Here is a 15,766-nt window from a genome sequence, read left to right on the forward strand (position 1 = left end):
AGGTATCAGAATTAGTAAGAGTATATTCCATTACTGCCAGTCTTTAGATCAAAGGGTACAGAGAGGACAAAGGCTTCTTTTTTTTTTACTGAATGGATACAAGTTGTCAATGCAGACTGCATTTCCATGATTACGTGTGCTTACGTTAATTATATAAACAACAATACAATGTATTACACATCGTATGTAAAAATTACCAAATACAAGAAAGCAGGAAGTATAGATGTATGGCAAGCTCCCATACACCACAGCACCAAGGGGGTTAATTTATGTGAGCCTGAAGCACACAGCGGGTGGATAAGCCTAATGATGATCACATGGCAGTACCCAAAAAAAATAAAATAAAAAATTGCCAAACCCTTTGCAGTCCAGCCAGTCACCCACTTCAGCGGCCCCCCAGCACACACGTCACTGCTGCTCTTGGCTGACCTGTGGCCAAACTCTCTGCTTTGATCTCCACCGGAAGCTAAGCTGGGACCCCAGGCCGCGACCCAGCACTGTCGCTATACTGCAGGTCTCAGGGACCCACCGAGAAAGACAGCCGTGCACGGACAATCCTTCACACATCTTTCCTGGCTGCAAAAATATTTAAAGCCGCAGTCTACGCCGCACAAATGATGTTTCATACTGGGAGGACTCCAGTTTGTTTTTATTATTTATCCGAGTTTGAGCTTCAAGGAGTGTTTCTCGGAACTGGAACTTATAGGGTAACCCTTTGTTCCTGATATCTGCTAAGCTTTTTTTGTATTTTTTTTATTTATTTTTTGTAATTTCTGGACTGAAAACACTTTTTGTTTCATATTTACTGTCCAAAGTGTCACTCCGTAATTATTTTTCTCAGATCTGATGGAAGAAGCCCAACAAATATTTCCTCACCGTTAATGTATTTTAAATGCTGGGTGGTTGAGTGAAAAGTGTTGTTTTTTTTTTGTAGGCCAGTATAGTAATACACATTCTATGGCGTCACCATGTTGCCCACGGTAATGTGACCACTTCGCTAGTTAGGTGCGTTAATATGAGACATGGAGAGAACGTGGTGCGATTAATTCATGCCAGCAGATAATTGCTAAGTTAGTTATCGCTGAATATTCACCATCATTCCTCCACATAAGCATGAACCTCGCTGTTCTCTCAGCATATTTAAAGCGACAATCGAAAGTGCAGCTAAGCTCGCCATGCACATGTAATTCCAGCAGCGACGAGGCTTTAATCAATACGGACTAACCAGCGAGGTGCACCAGCCCCACGGTAAGGCAGGGGAGGGCGACTGTTGGAGGTATCTCGGAAGATCGAGAATATTTAAGGACAGGACACTTCTGGATAACCTGCCAGATGACATCACCGTGAATGAAACAACTCATCACCCTCAATAACTTTGTGTACAACAATCTAGGCGATGTACTGCGGGGACAGGTGATGTTGAGTAGTCTGGAGGAATACAACAACTACAATTGTTTATTAACTCAGGCCCGCAACCCAGAAAGTGGATACATACAGTAAAATAATACGCGTGATACAATATGCATGCCATACACACATCAGGGCACTTCTCAACGTAGGCTACCTGGAGCTCTCCCTCTTGTGGGGGGGGGGGGTTCTTCACGAGGGGCAACTAAATTCTATAAATGTACTGCTAGCATTACACATTTCAGCCATTGGAAGAATTAACCCATTAACGCGTCACATTCATCGAGCTAGAAGAGATGGGTAGATAAGGACATGGGAACAAACCATTTCCAATCAGGTTGTTAATACCGTTAAAGAAAATACATCCACAGCCGTCTGGCCCTGTGAAAACTAATTAAACTGTTTGCTTATGGTTTGCTTACCCTGCCAGAATACTGTGGGTAATGTTACCTTGTGTCTCTCTCGCTCAGCGGGTTTATTAGAGGAATTATTTTCACATGTGCAGTCAGACATTCCAAAAATGGTCTTATAAGCAGAGAGTTTGCTCTATTTTTTTATAAGCTTAACACAAACAGGCTTGATCCCAGCTGTGCTCAGCGTCACAAGCAAAGCAAGAGAGGAACCATCTACAACTAAAGGGACGCTACAGTCATTATATGCATGTCAATGTATCAAATGTTCACGGTGTATCACTTATACATATTTGAGGAATTCCCCCTCTCCATATGCATTTGCTCCTTTCCAAGCACCACTTGTTCTCTGGATTTCAGAACATGTAATCGCCGAACACTGTCATTCCGCTCCAGCACTGGCTCGGCGAGACTTGCAGAGGATTTAATAATATCAGGAAGAGGCACATCCTTACAACTCTAGAGCTGCAGCTTCTCCTAAAGCTGCACTGGATATATATTATAGTACTCACAAAGTACTTCAATATGCACTCTTTGTTGAGGATCACTAGAGGGTCCTCCTCTGTGGTCTGCCACTGCTTGGATGTTTCAAGCAGCCAATCAGGGCTCAACTCAATGTGCTTGCCCCAGATGTCGGAATAGACCACCATACACAAGACTTGCTATAAAATGACAGTGCCTTTAAAAACATGGATAACGTACAGAGAGTTTTTTCCCTCCAGTAACTGCAGAAAGGCTGCCAGACTGGTTGGAAACAAAATTATCCCAGAAAGGCAGGCTACAAGCAGAGGTAACTGCTGAGCAGTGCCAACAAGACACAGCCATCCACAGTGCAAGGGAACACCAGTGCCACCTACAGGACAGAGTAAGCAATAGCACCCAGGTTTGGTATGGGATAACAAACAGCGTATGCACTGAGCATAAAATACATTAAACTGTACAAAGAAGACAAAGCGTAATAAATACCCAGGTCACAATAACCACTAAGAATTGCATCACGGTGCCTAGTGTTTCATGTGGTGGGCCCACAAATCGCTCATGTGTCCGACAACTGTCTCTAAAGAGACTTAGCTTTTCTTTCATATACATGCTGCTGGGGGCAGGAACGCTGCAGGGTCACATAAGGCACCATGCGACACTGCGGCAATAGCACACAGCTCCCGGCTACTATATTTTATGGGTGGCTAAGTGCAGAAAATTTGTTGAGCCTTATTCTAAGGTCGACAAAGGGTTAAATTTTAGAAAATCAAAGTATGTTTGCAATGTTTTGGCATAACCTTAACATCTATATATAAAGTTCAAGGTTAAGGCACCAGAACAAAAAGAAAATAGGGTAAGAAGCAATGAACGATGAGAGCAGATGATAGACAATTCAGAACCACGTAGGCTATTTTCCTGGCGTATACTCCACAAATACAGCGAGTTATTTGACTTTTCAGCATGGTTGAGGAGCAGGACACCCTGTATCTTCCATGTATTCACAGTATTATACTGTGTGGCGCTATACCATATAATGTAACAGAACAGAGTTCTTGCACAAGCTGTGGAAGTTGCACCTGGCCGTGCCGTATCGCTGTGAATGAATGTATAACCACGCACACACCCGAGGGAGGCGAGTGCAGGATGCGGCAGTTATTCAGTTGGTTTGATTACATAGAGGATGTTGGTTTATGGCAGCTCTAAAGAGCAGGTGTGTGAGCAGTACACAGGAACCGGTAACATCTCTTCTCGTTTGATGTGTTCTGCCACAGAACCGACAAGTTGACAGAAATCTATTAAGGCAGAAGGGTTAATCTACTAATGGGAGTCTGCATGAAAGTTTCAACTCACTCACTTCATGCATCATGAAGGGCCCATCCTGGTCGATTTCTGCTGAGAGAAGAATTGAGCCGACCCCATATAATTAGGGCTGCAACTAACGATTATTTTAATAATCGATTAATCGGCCGATTATTTTTTCGATTAATCGATTAATCGGATAAAAAAAAACAATATGCAAATTTTTCGTTTATTTAAAAGAATTTAATGAACTGGATGTTAAAAAACAACTTAAAATTTACATTAACATTCTTATTTTGTTATGATGTAATAAAAAACAATATTTTCAAAGTACAAGAACCCAAACACAATATTTATGAAACAAAATAACCCCAAACATTCTGAAAAGAGGTGGACTATTACTGTTCAAGAAACTTTGCCCCAGCACTTTGCACTTTGCACCCAGCACTTTGCACCCAGCACTTTGCACCCAGCCCTGGCACTTTGCACCCAGCACTTTGCACCCAGCACTTTGCCCCAGCCCTGGCACTTTGCATCCAGCACTTTGCACCCAGCATTCAGCACTTTGCACCAGCACTTTGCACTTTGCACCCAGCCCTGGCACTTTGCACCCAGCACTTTGCACCCAGCCCTGGCACTTTGCACCCAGCACTTTGCACTGTGCCCCTGCACCCAGTCTCTAACTCTGCCCTGCACCCAGCCCTGCCCCCACATTCTGCCCTGCCCCCACACTCACACTCTGCCCTGCACCCACTCTGCCCTGCACCCACACTCACACCCTGCCCTGCATCCCCACCCCCACTCTGCCCTGCACCCAGTCTCCCACTCTGCTCTGCACCCACACTCACACCCTGCATCCCCACCCCCACTCTGCCCTGCACCCAGTCTCCTGCCCTGCACCCCCCACCCCCACTCTGCCCTGCACCCCCACCCCCACTCTGCCCTGCACCCCCACCCCCACTCTGCCCTGCACCCACACTCACGAACCGCTCTGTGCGAATGGAGCCACTCGCACAGAGCGAACCGCTCTGTGCGAATGGAGCCACTCGCACAGAGCGAACCGCTCTGTGCGAATGGAGCCACTCGCACAGAGCGAACCGCTCTGTGCGAATGGAGCCACTCGCACAGAGCGAACCGCTCTGTGCGAGTGGCTCCATTCGCACAGAGCGATTCGCTCTGTGCGAGTGGCTCTGTGCGATCCGTGCACATACACAGAAGAATACTTACCTCCGGAACGCGTCACATCCGTCACGTAGCTTGAAGAAGGCGGAGACTGCAGAGCGTGTAGCAGAAGCGGGGAACGCTCGCGGAGGTAAGTAAAAGGAGCCGAGTGCTCCAACAACGAATTGATCACTCGATTAATCGATAACGGAAATCGTTATCGATGATTTCCGTTATCGATTATTATCGATTTTATCGATTCGTTGTTTCAGCTCTACATATAATAAATGTTTCAGCCAGCAAAGCGACTCAAGGAACGCAACGCAAAACCCAGAGAAAGGCGCCCAGCACTTGCAACACCTGTCACATTACAATATGCACCAAAGTCATGATGTCAGCGTGTTTACTTAATCCATGTCTAAACAGACGGCTATAGTCATCAAGTAGCCGCACGCTTCTAGTCCGGGTTCTAATCTTAGGTGGCAGGGGCGTAACTAGAAATCTCAGGGCCCCGGTGCGAGAATCTGTTAAAGGGCGTCATATGCCCTTACGCTCCCAACACTGCACTCCAGACAGCGCTGAGGCAGGCGGCGGCGGTGACGGCGGCAGCAGCAGCGGCGGGGAGCGGAGGCATCCTGGATTTCTGTCAGTCAGGGGGGCCCAAGAGTTGCCGAGCGGTCGTTTTCAGCAACCGCTCGGCACCCCCTGACTGGCAGAACTCCAGGGCCCGGTCGCAGTCGCGACCCCGGTAGTTCCACAACTGTTAGGTGGTCTTTACTAGTTTTGGGTGACACCAACTCCAGCTAATGTAAAAACTACAACTGCCACGACACCCAACCAGGTTTCCGCCTGAGACCGGCTGAGTTATAATTGTTGTCTTAATCCAAGGGATTAAGGGATGCTGTTATGAAACACTTTGCATCCCTCCTGCTTCCTTAGAAGCCAAATATCTGACAATTTAATATGGGGGCTAAGCGAAAATACTGATTCTAGTGCACATTCTTCTTTTGAAGTGTGATCATAGCAACAAATGGAATACTCAAAGCAATGACTCCAAATCCATCCTATGACAACGTCCCCCTACTACGCAGCATATGTATCCTTTCAATCCCTCATATACAGTGCTGTGAAAAAGTATTGTCCTTTCCCGATTTCTTGTAATTTTGCTTATTTGTCACATTTAAATATTTCACATCATCCATCTAATTTCATATAAAGGCTAAAACAACGTGAGTAAACACAACATACAGCTTTTAAATGAGCATTTCATTTGTGGAAGGTAAATAGCTAATCAAAACCTTTATCACTCATATGAAAATGTAATTGCCCCCGTAACGTTTACGATAACTGCCAATGTGTCTTTTACATCGCTGGGGAGGAATTTTGGCCCACTCTTCTTGACAGAATCGTTTTAATTGGGCCACATTGGAGGGTTTTCAAGCATGAGCTGCCTTTTTAAGGTCATGCCTTAACATCTCAATCATATTCAAGTCAGGACTTTCACCAGGCCACTCCAGAACCTTAATTTTGTTTCTTTTGAGCTATCCAGAGGTGGACTTGCATGTGTGCTTCAGATCACCGACCTGCTGCATAACTTAAGCACTTGAGCTTTAGGTCACAAACTGATGGCCAGACATTCTCCTTCAGGATTTTCTGGTAGAGAGACGAAATTCATGGTTCTATCGAAAGCAGCCCCAAGACCATCTCACAACCACCACCGTGTTTGACTGTTGGTTTGATGTTCTTCATGTGGAATGCTGTGTTAGCGTTACACCAGATTTAACGTGACCCATGTCTTCCTAAAAGTTCCACTTTTGACTCACTAGTCTACAGAATATTATCCTAAAAGTCCTGGGGGTCATCAAGATGTTTTGGCAACTATCTTCTTATTGTGGACACATGAACACTGACCTTATCTGAGGAGAGTGAGGTCTGCAGTACTTTACATGTTAGTCTGGGTTCTTTGTGACCTTGTGGATGAGTCTTCGATATGCTCTTGGAGACATTTGGTGGGCCGTCCACTCATGGGAAGGTTCACTTCTGTCTCAAATTTTCTCCATTTGCAGATAATGGCTCCCACCATGTTTCGCTGGGGTCCCCAAGCATTAGAACTTAAAAGCTTTGTAACTCTTCCCAGACTAATAGATCAAGGTCATTTGATTGGTTTCTCACCTGTTCTTGTATTTCTTAGATCGCGGCATCATCTGCTGCTTCTTGAGACCTTTTAGACTGCTTCACTTTGCAACACAGAATCTATTTAATCGATGTTTAGATTCAACTGGGCTGGCAGTAATGCTGCCTTGGTGTGTCCAGTGAAATTGAACCCAATTATCATTTGCATTTGGTTACTTGCTTGATTTAGTAACTAAGGGGACAATTACTTTTTCACAAAGGGCCGGCAGGCTTGGATAGATTTTTTCCTTCTAAACATGAAATCATCATCTAAAAGCTCTATTTTGTGCTTACACGGGTTATCTATGTCTAATACTAAAATTAGTTGGATGATCTGAAACTTAAGTGTGACAAATATGCAAAACAAGAAGAAATCAGGAAGGGACTGATACTTTTTAACAGCCCTGTACATACCCTGCCTCGTGAAACTAGAGTTGCCGCCTACCAGCACGTTATAGGCAGCCCAGAAGACGTCTCACTGCCAAGAACTGTATAGGAACTATTACTTTTACAGCATAACTACCCACCAAACGTGGTAGCTCTATGTCCAAATCAACCACCCATGCAGCAGACTTTAAATGATGTGCCAAAAACTTTAAAAAGTTCCAAAGAAATACAAAAAGTGTAAAAGAATAACTGGAAACAAACAAAACATAGCAATTTGTGGCAAAGCTAGCGAAAAGTTACTTACCATTTGGAGTTCGGCATTCACGTTTAGCGTATCCAAAGGAATCTCTCTTTGGTTGAGGTTCGATGTAAACTCGAGACACTGTCAATCAATTATCCATTCCCTAAAACATCACAGAGACAGGCCCATAAATACATACTACACAGACCTTCCTGCAGCGCATACACTTTTTAACAGCTAGATTAGTAACTAGATTCGGAGAGTATGCATTTTTGAGAAGAACAGAAGACCAACTTATTCGCAAAAAATAAATACTTAAAAAGTTACCGCTAAACGTGTTGGGGGATGAGGTCTGATTTCCCTGCATGTAATAAAAGAGTTTAAACGTCAAACTGAAACCGACTGACTTTCATTTTCGCTAATACACTGAAAGGCAAACATGTTTAATGAATAAAACAGTCAAGGAAGGACAAGAACTTCCTGCAGAGCCTTTCCATTCTTCTCAGCGAGCCCCTTATAACATGAAGCAATTAGTACCACCGGTAGAAATGCTATCTTCATAGAGACTTTTCCTGATGAAGAACACAAAGGCACAGATCTAAGGCCTCCAATATAAATTGCTACAAATGATAGCCCTCGCCTATTGTTCTGCCACCACGTCACAGCACGGCACTCAGTGTATTTAGGCCACATTAAAAGTGATGGACTGTGAATGATGTCTGCCATGGAGATCAGTGCCGACGCAGGCAAAGATCTCGGTCCCATTCCGCTAGATCAAAAGTAGCAAAAAAAAGGACAAACGTTGGGTTACAGAGGTAAGTGTAAACTGTAAGGAGCCGAGTCTGGACACGGCTGTCACCGGTGCCGTTGGACACCACCTCACACGCTTGCAGTTAAGTAAATGATGGTTTTCCAGGTATAAGTAATGTTTCTTGAGGGTAAAAAAGAGCCATTTTAAACATTCTGTGTCCTGGAGCCCCTAGACAAGGCTGGCGTGCATTCCTGTGACCCCTCTGTGTTTGGCCCTGTTCAATTAAATCCTGTCCTGCAAAGTGAAGTCGACTAAAAGTCTCAAAAAAGCAGCAGATGATGACGAGATCTAAAAAATCTCAGTTTGGAAGGGGTTACAAAGCCATTTCTAAAGCTCCAGTGAATCAATGAGAAAACTTGTAACAGGGGTGAACCATCCAAGGAGTAGCCAGCCTACCAAAATCCCTCCAAGAGAGCATCAATGATTCATCCAGGAGGTCACAAAAGAACCCAGACTAACACTAAGTACTGAAGGCTTCACTTGCCTCAGCTCAAGTGAGTGTTCACGATTCCGCAATAAGAAAGACTTTGCAAAAATGGCATCCATGGAGAGTGCAAGGCGAAAACCACTGCTGACCAAAAACAACACAAAGGCTCATCTCACGTTTGCCAAAAACATCTTGGTGACAACCATGACATTTGGGATAATTATTTTGGAAGACATGGATCACAAACTACCCAGTGTAAAGCTAACACAGCATTCCACAATAAGAACATCAAACCAATACTCAAAGACGGTGGTGGCAGTGAGATGGTCTGGGAATGCTTTGCATCAGTACCGGGACGACTTGCCTTAATTAATGGAACCATTAATTCTGCTCTCTACCAGGAAATCCTAAAGGACAGTGTCCAGCCAAGTGGTAGGTAGTTTTTGGGATGAAACGAACGTTCTCAGAAAATATTTCAGCTCAACTCCAAAATTGTTTAACAGAAAGTCCACAGATTCAATTCTTCTGTTCGAGTAAATATCTAGAGCTAGCTAGACATATGGATCGCCTTAAAAGAGTCCTATCATTTTGCAAACAAAATGGTAAGATAAAAATTGTTGACCTATTGTACACCGATGCAGTATATGAAGGTGCCATATAAAATCGATGAATAATTCCACTCTTGGACTCTAGATGGCGATAGTGATCCACTGGCTACAGCAAAGTGCCAAGGACTCAATGAAGTTTGCATCTTTAAAGCAGGCCATGGGTAGGCTAGATGGTCCAAATGGTTCTTATGTGTAGTCAAAATTCTGTGTTTCTAATTAAAACAGTCCTATTGTATTGTAAGTAATTTCTCAAAATAAATATTTACTAATGATAATCCCTCATGCCCAGGTTGGCAAGTTTTACACACAATGGAAATCTGTCAGACAGATTCCTAGGCAGCACACATTTGATGTAATAAGTATATTCATGTTTTTGTGCTGTTTTTATATAAAATTGACCAATTTTTAAAGCATTTTAAATATTTTCAAGCATATTATCTCCTTCCTTCTCACAATGGCGACCCCGCATCGTTCCTGGGATAGTAAATGCATCAAAACACTAAGTTGGACAGCAGAAAGTACACGTTGATAGGACCTCATCATCTTTATCTCCTGTCTAGCATGAGCGACAATTCCGACAAAGACACGATCGATGCATAGATCTACTAGATCTTACTAGTTATTATTATTATGGTAGAAAGTAAGGTCACATTAACTGAAAAAGCCCAGGAAAGTAATTCATTCATTCCTCATAGACTCGTTGGCACCAGCTAGATCCGTGACCTGTCTTGGCACCCAGCTCCAGCCCCTCCTGATCCTTGCATAATTAGTCCTGCACCTTCGTTTATATCCTAGCTGTTACCCTTTAGTATTCTCAGGTTCTTGTTCTCGGACTGCTTATCTATAACATGATTGCAGTTATCTAGGCTGCCTGCACATGGCTGTTCATCTTTTTTTTAAATAAGATGTCTGACACTCAGAAGATGTAGAGTAAATTCTGCATCTAACGGTTGGCATCTATCGTTGGGATTCTACCAAGTTCAATCCAAAGTCCAAGTGCTGAGAGTCCCTGCCATATCCAGCTGGTGAGGCTCCCTCTGGTTATTTCCTTTTGTTCTGAACTTGGATCAGCAGTAAATATATTCATATCATTAGCGTCATGTTTCACTGACCCAGCCTTGTCCCATGAAATCATTATCACACCTACAGCTATATTCAGCCAGAAAAGATCAATTAGTTACAGTTAGAAACCGAACATAAGCATTACAGCAACAGCGTTTAAGTGAAGAAAGCTCTCTAAAATCTTTATTAATCAAATTTAATGCCATGACGTGCCTGGCACATCATTGGTCATTAAGGGGTTAAAGAAGCAGTGTGTGTGGACACACACGCACACAACTAAAATGTTATGATTGTGTCACTCTGAGCCCTAACTACAGATCTTGGCGCCTGGGGCAAGGTCATGCCCTGGGCTAATGTCCCACCTGTTTCCAGAAACAGAGAGAAGCTCAAGGAGGTGGTCAGGAATTGCCACCAGGCAGTTCAAGTGCACTCCTCACCTTGCAGCACCTGCGACAACTGCCCCTCTTGCCCAACAGAGGTTATTACCCTGGTGTCACCTCTATGCTCTAGTGTACTAAAAAGATATTTGTTACTCCACTGGGCTATGGAGGCTGGCTAGGAGTATTTAAGGTTATAGTCCATATGTGTCTGGGGTGGGGCATCAGTAATTATGCACTCCTGTTCTTCAACGTTGTTTTGTTTCCTATAAAAATGTAATACAGATTAGGTTTCCAAATTGGACAAGCACCTGCACGTGGCCTTTCGTCAAAGAAAATCCCCACAGTAAAAAAATTGTGTTTCAAATATGTTTTTTTTCTGAAAAATGCTTTTATAGTTCTAGAACGCCAGCTACAGAAAACTCCAAAATGGATATTCAACAAGAGGCAAAATCCAAGTAAAAAAAAAATAATATTTATCTAATAATAATCTAGGATGCAAAAAAAGAAAAAAAAACTAAAATCTAAACGCTTCCTATTGGTAATATTAAAACCTAAATTCTAGAACAATAAATTGGAGTAAACATTAGAACGTCTTTTGTAAACTGATTTTTTTCTCAAGGAATCCAGTAAATCCACATGGACGCAGTTATCTTGTGTTTAGAAACTTTCCTACATGGGCCGCGATAGAAGCGATTATCACCGCCTTTAGCGTCATGATTTTAAGCGACAGGAAGTACTTTTTACAGAAAGGGCAGCGAACGCATGAAAGCCTTCAAACAGAAGAGGTAAAGAATGCAGAAGACTTCAAGAATGCACAGGAGGTGTATGCACGACAAAAATAAGTACATTCAGGACTGTATACCATGTCACACCCAGTTTAACGATATGTCTCCTAGGTGGAATAATGCCCTGATTAAATATTTGTACTCCGACTACTGCATTCCAGTGCTACTGACATAATATATATATTATATGTTATAGTATTCAAGACACTTCTCTTTTTAATTGTATTTTAATATTTTTCACTATTCTAATTCTTCCAGGGTCATCACAGGTGAATACCACCTCAGCTGAGGCAGTGTTTTCTGCCCTCCTCCCCCACTTGCTGGTAACCATAGTAACTACCACACGTTTAAGCATTTTAAGGGCATTTTGATGGTGAATGGAGACGCGCAAGTTACAATAGTAGCCAGGAACAGAGATTGGGGGAACCTCACCTGACTCAGCATTAAAGGGAGGATGAAAACCGAATGGAAACGTTGTATCCGGAAAAGAAAATAAAGATTTAAAAACAAAGTATTTGGAGTTCTCGAAAGGCCCCCAAAATGCAGGACCTTGTTGACTGAAAAGTGAATGTCTCATAAAATTATCAGTCACTTCAAACGGGACGCAGCCCCGGACACCTACTTATACCTGGAGAGAAGAAAGGGGCACGCTAGGATTTTAAACAACCATATGGATTAAAAGCCCACGTCACTGCACATTCCACAAGAATGTTGGGAAAAGCAATTTGTGCCCCCAATCTGTATATAATATAACATATAATACATCCATCACCAGGGCCTTTGGCTTCATGGTCACTGCATCATTGTGATCTCTTCTGTACCTCCCCCCCATCTTCACTAGCAGATGTTCAGGGCTTCCCCAGCTAGCACAGGGAGTGTGTGGCAGTGATATGAGTGGGACCGCTCACTCGCTCGCACACCAGTGGAATGTCCCCTCCCATCAAGCCACAGACAATGCTGTCCCCTTCATTTGCATACAGCTGACACTTGGATCTTTTCAGAATGACTGTCCCACTGAGCTGCATGTGGTCCCAAGAGACAGTCTGACCCAGGAAAAAAATGGGTGCCCTGCCCCCACTTAACCCCTTAACTGCCAGGAGTGGCATTTTGCTCCACTATGGCTATAATTAGGTCAACTGATGAAAAAATATTCCTATACAAATTATATATATATACATATATATATCTCTATCATATATTCATATTAATAGTGAAACCACCCATTCCTTTCCATTATGCACAAATAGTAACTGATTATTGATGCACAAATACAGTTTAGTTTTATGCTGTGCACAGAGGAATACTAAGCAACAAATCCTCACCTATCTCCTTCTACCAGAGTCTAGATATCTCACATGAGTACATACACAAGCTGAGAATGATTAACTTCACAATTTGTTATAAAAAAAAATGAAAGTAACAGGTCTGATGGGTAGAAAGAAACAGGCATGTTTAACTGTTTAACCCTTTGAGTGCTGGTGATGGGAGCAATGCAGACAGGCACTCTGAAACTAAGATTCACCAAACTAAGTCAGGCTGAAATCCATCTACAATTATACAAAAAGTCACCTAAAGAATAAGGAAACAAACAGCAGCTTCAGGCCAATATGTATATATTAATGGCATATATATTAATGGCTGGGTTTGGCAGAAGACACTTGTGAAAACATATGAGGATCAGTAGAATATCACACTAATGCATTTTGCACAGACCCAATATGTACAGGTTTTACCAAACTATACAGGAAACACACAATTTACTTTGTAAAATAATGAAACATTGTTAATATTCCAATCATCACACAAAACTGTATTGTCTATAAACATAACTCAATCTAATAATAATAATAATACAAACTACAGACAGAGTAAACCACTTATATAAAATGTATGCCTTACTGTAAGGTTAAGCAAAGTGAGTTAATCCAGAAAGAGAATCTATTTTAAATGTCTTGCACGAGAAAGCTTTATAATGGTGGCTCTGTGAACATTTAAGAAAAAGTGAAAATATTGTGAAAAACTTAAAGATTGGGATGTTCAATAAATAAAGCAAAAAAGGTTACCCTCCCCCTTCACTGGAGCATGCTGCAGGAAATTAGTGTATTGTGCTGGATCAGAGCCTAGGAATGAGCAGAACACAGATTTGGGGGGGCACTGGATATGAAGGGGTGATCGGGGGGAAAGACCCCCAAGCAGGGCACTTACCTGGATGCAGGACACGAGTGGTTCACTATTCACAGCTCACTACTATAGCCACTCTTTGTTACCATTGCCTGAAAACTTGAGAATGAGGCAGGCATCGACAGCAGAGCACAGATCTCATCCATCCAGCTATCAGAGATCAGGCCAGGGCTAACAGCATTCCCCACACTAACTGACAGCGATACATTTATAAATGGTTGGATTGTTTCAGGCATCATTCAGCTACCCCTTCCTTATAGCATCCCCATCAATATTTATCATTTCAGTGTCATTTCTAATAAATGTGATCACCATGCTTTAAAAATAAAAATCCTATTAACTTCACATAAATTAGTATATGTAGCTTTATTACAATCACCTGCATTTTAATCTTGCCATTTCATAAAGAAGAAAAATGTTAATAGAATGCACTACGTTATATACAGTAAACGGCGTGCTTATTTATTTGTAATATTTTTAAATTGTCCGTAGCAAAGAGTTTGATATTTGGGAGCAAACTTATAATTTTTTCCCTTAAATATAATAGAGAATGCGCAAATATGTATACGGTAGATTGTAAGCTTGTGAGCACAGGGTCCTCTTTTCCTAATGTATCCGTTCATCTTAGTCTATGAATTCTAGTTTTTCATCCTTTTTGAATGTATGCACTTTAAGAAGCACGACATGCATTGTTGGGGCTATATAAATGATAATAATAGAAATTTCAATGCAACTTTATTTACCAGTTATTATATATGAAATTTACTTTTAACTAAAACACTCATGTTTTACCCCGTAATCCTGGTCGCTAAAATCGTCTATAATGATAGGAAAGAACCCAGCGTTGCAGTGAGTTGGGACTGTGGGATCCTTGCACATTGTTTGTATTCCTCTGAACCAAGGCAACCAGGAATTCCTTATAGTCAAGCATGCATATAGAAGTGCTAAGGAATCATTAAATCCCTGATATTCATATATTTAAAGCTTTACAGACAGACAGACATAAATGCAATAAATGCAAGTTTCATTGATCTGGAATCCATAGTCTTAAGAACAGCCATGTTACTGCCTTTCTCGTACTAACTCCACGCCAAAATGCTTCTTATGGGTTCATAGCTAGTATTTTCAGATACCAAGGCTATGAAGTTTGCAGAAATATTTCACATACACTGGACATTCTGCGCTTAAAAGCAACGCCAGTTAGTGATTTGTTAATAATAAATGCGGGGGTGAAACGTGCAATCACCCACCCAGGTATTATTTTACATTTAATGCAGCGTTCACGGTTAACGTTCTTTGTAATCTCAAAGCAATTGGTTTTGGGCAAACAAACATGCTTTTATACATAGCTGTGAATGAACTACAACTCCCATGATTCTTAGCTATTCCTGGTGTAACTACCCACTCCTCCTCGGTGGAAAACAATGTTAGTGACATTGGTGACTTCCTAATACAAAAAGTACCAGGTCACCGGGTTTTGGGCCATGACTCGTGGCAGAGCTTTAGTTTCCATTCTTCTAAGCAGATTCGGAAACCCCTATTGCGGGATCCCTGCAGAGTGAATGTGATATGTATTAAAAGTGCATCTGAACACATTAACCCCTTATTAATTACACCATTATAACCGATGTAAATGACCTCTTCTCTAAATAGGTAAAACCTACTCTGTCCAATGCAGTTTCTCATTATACAAAATGTATCCTGGACTAGCAATATAACGGCAAAATCCTCTTAGTACATGGATGTAATGGGAATAATTATTATATATTATAATATATATACAGTAATTATATATGTTATATTATTATATTGCACATCATTATGCAAGTGGTTAGTTGGCCTTCATTCATTGACATCGTTCGCCTTTTATCCTTGTAAACCCCAGTGCAGGTGTAGCAAACAGATACAGTATCTTTCCATATGTTGTAGGACTACCAATGGCTAGCTGTGCATCA

General features: G+C 42.0%; 1 protein-coding gene across 3 annotated transcripts in view; it reads right to left on the bottom strand.

Moving 5' to 3' along the window:
- The window catches only part of TFDP2 (transcription factor Dp-2), a 40,314-nt gene extending 26,396 nt beyond the window's left edge, over positions 1-13,918 (bottom strand). For all 3 annotated transcript variants that reach the window (XM_053460568.1, XM_053460567.1, XM_053460566.1), the window contains exons 1-2: positions 13,836-13,918; positions 7,621-7,720 (exon numbers count right to left, since the gene is read on the bottom strand). In XM_053460568.1, the coding sequence (XP_053316543.1) occupies positions 7,621-7,623 (3 nt within the window). In that variant the 5' untranslated portion in view covers positions 7,624-7,720; positions 13,836-13,918. The remainder of the gene's footprint in view (positions 1-7,620; positions 7,721-13,835) is intronic.
- Between the last annotated feature and the right edge of the window lie 1,848 nt (positions 13,919-15,766).

The sequence above is a fragment of the Spea bombifrons genome, chromosome 3 (genome assembly GCF_027358695.1).
Source record: "Spea bombifrons isolate aSpeBom1 chromosome 3, aSpeBom1.2.pri, whole genome shotgun sequence".
NCBI lineage: Eukaryota > Metazoa > Chordata > Amphibia > Anura > Pelobatidae > Spea > Spea bombifrons.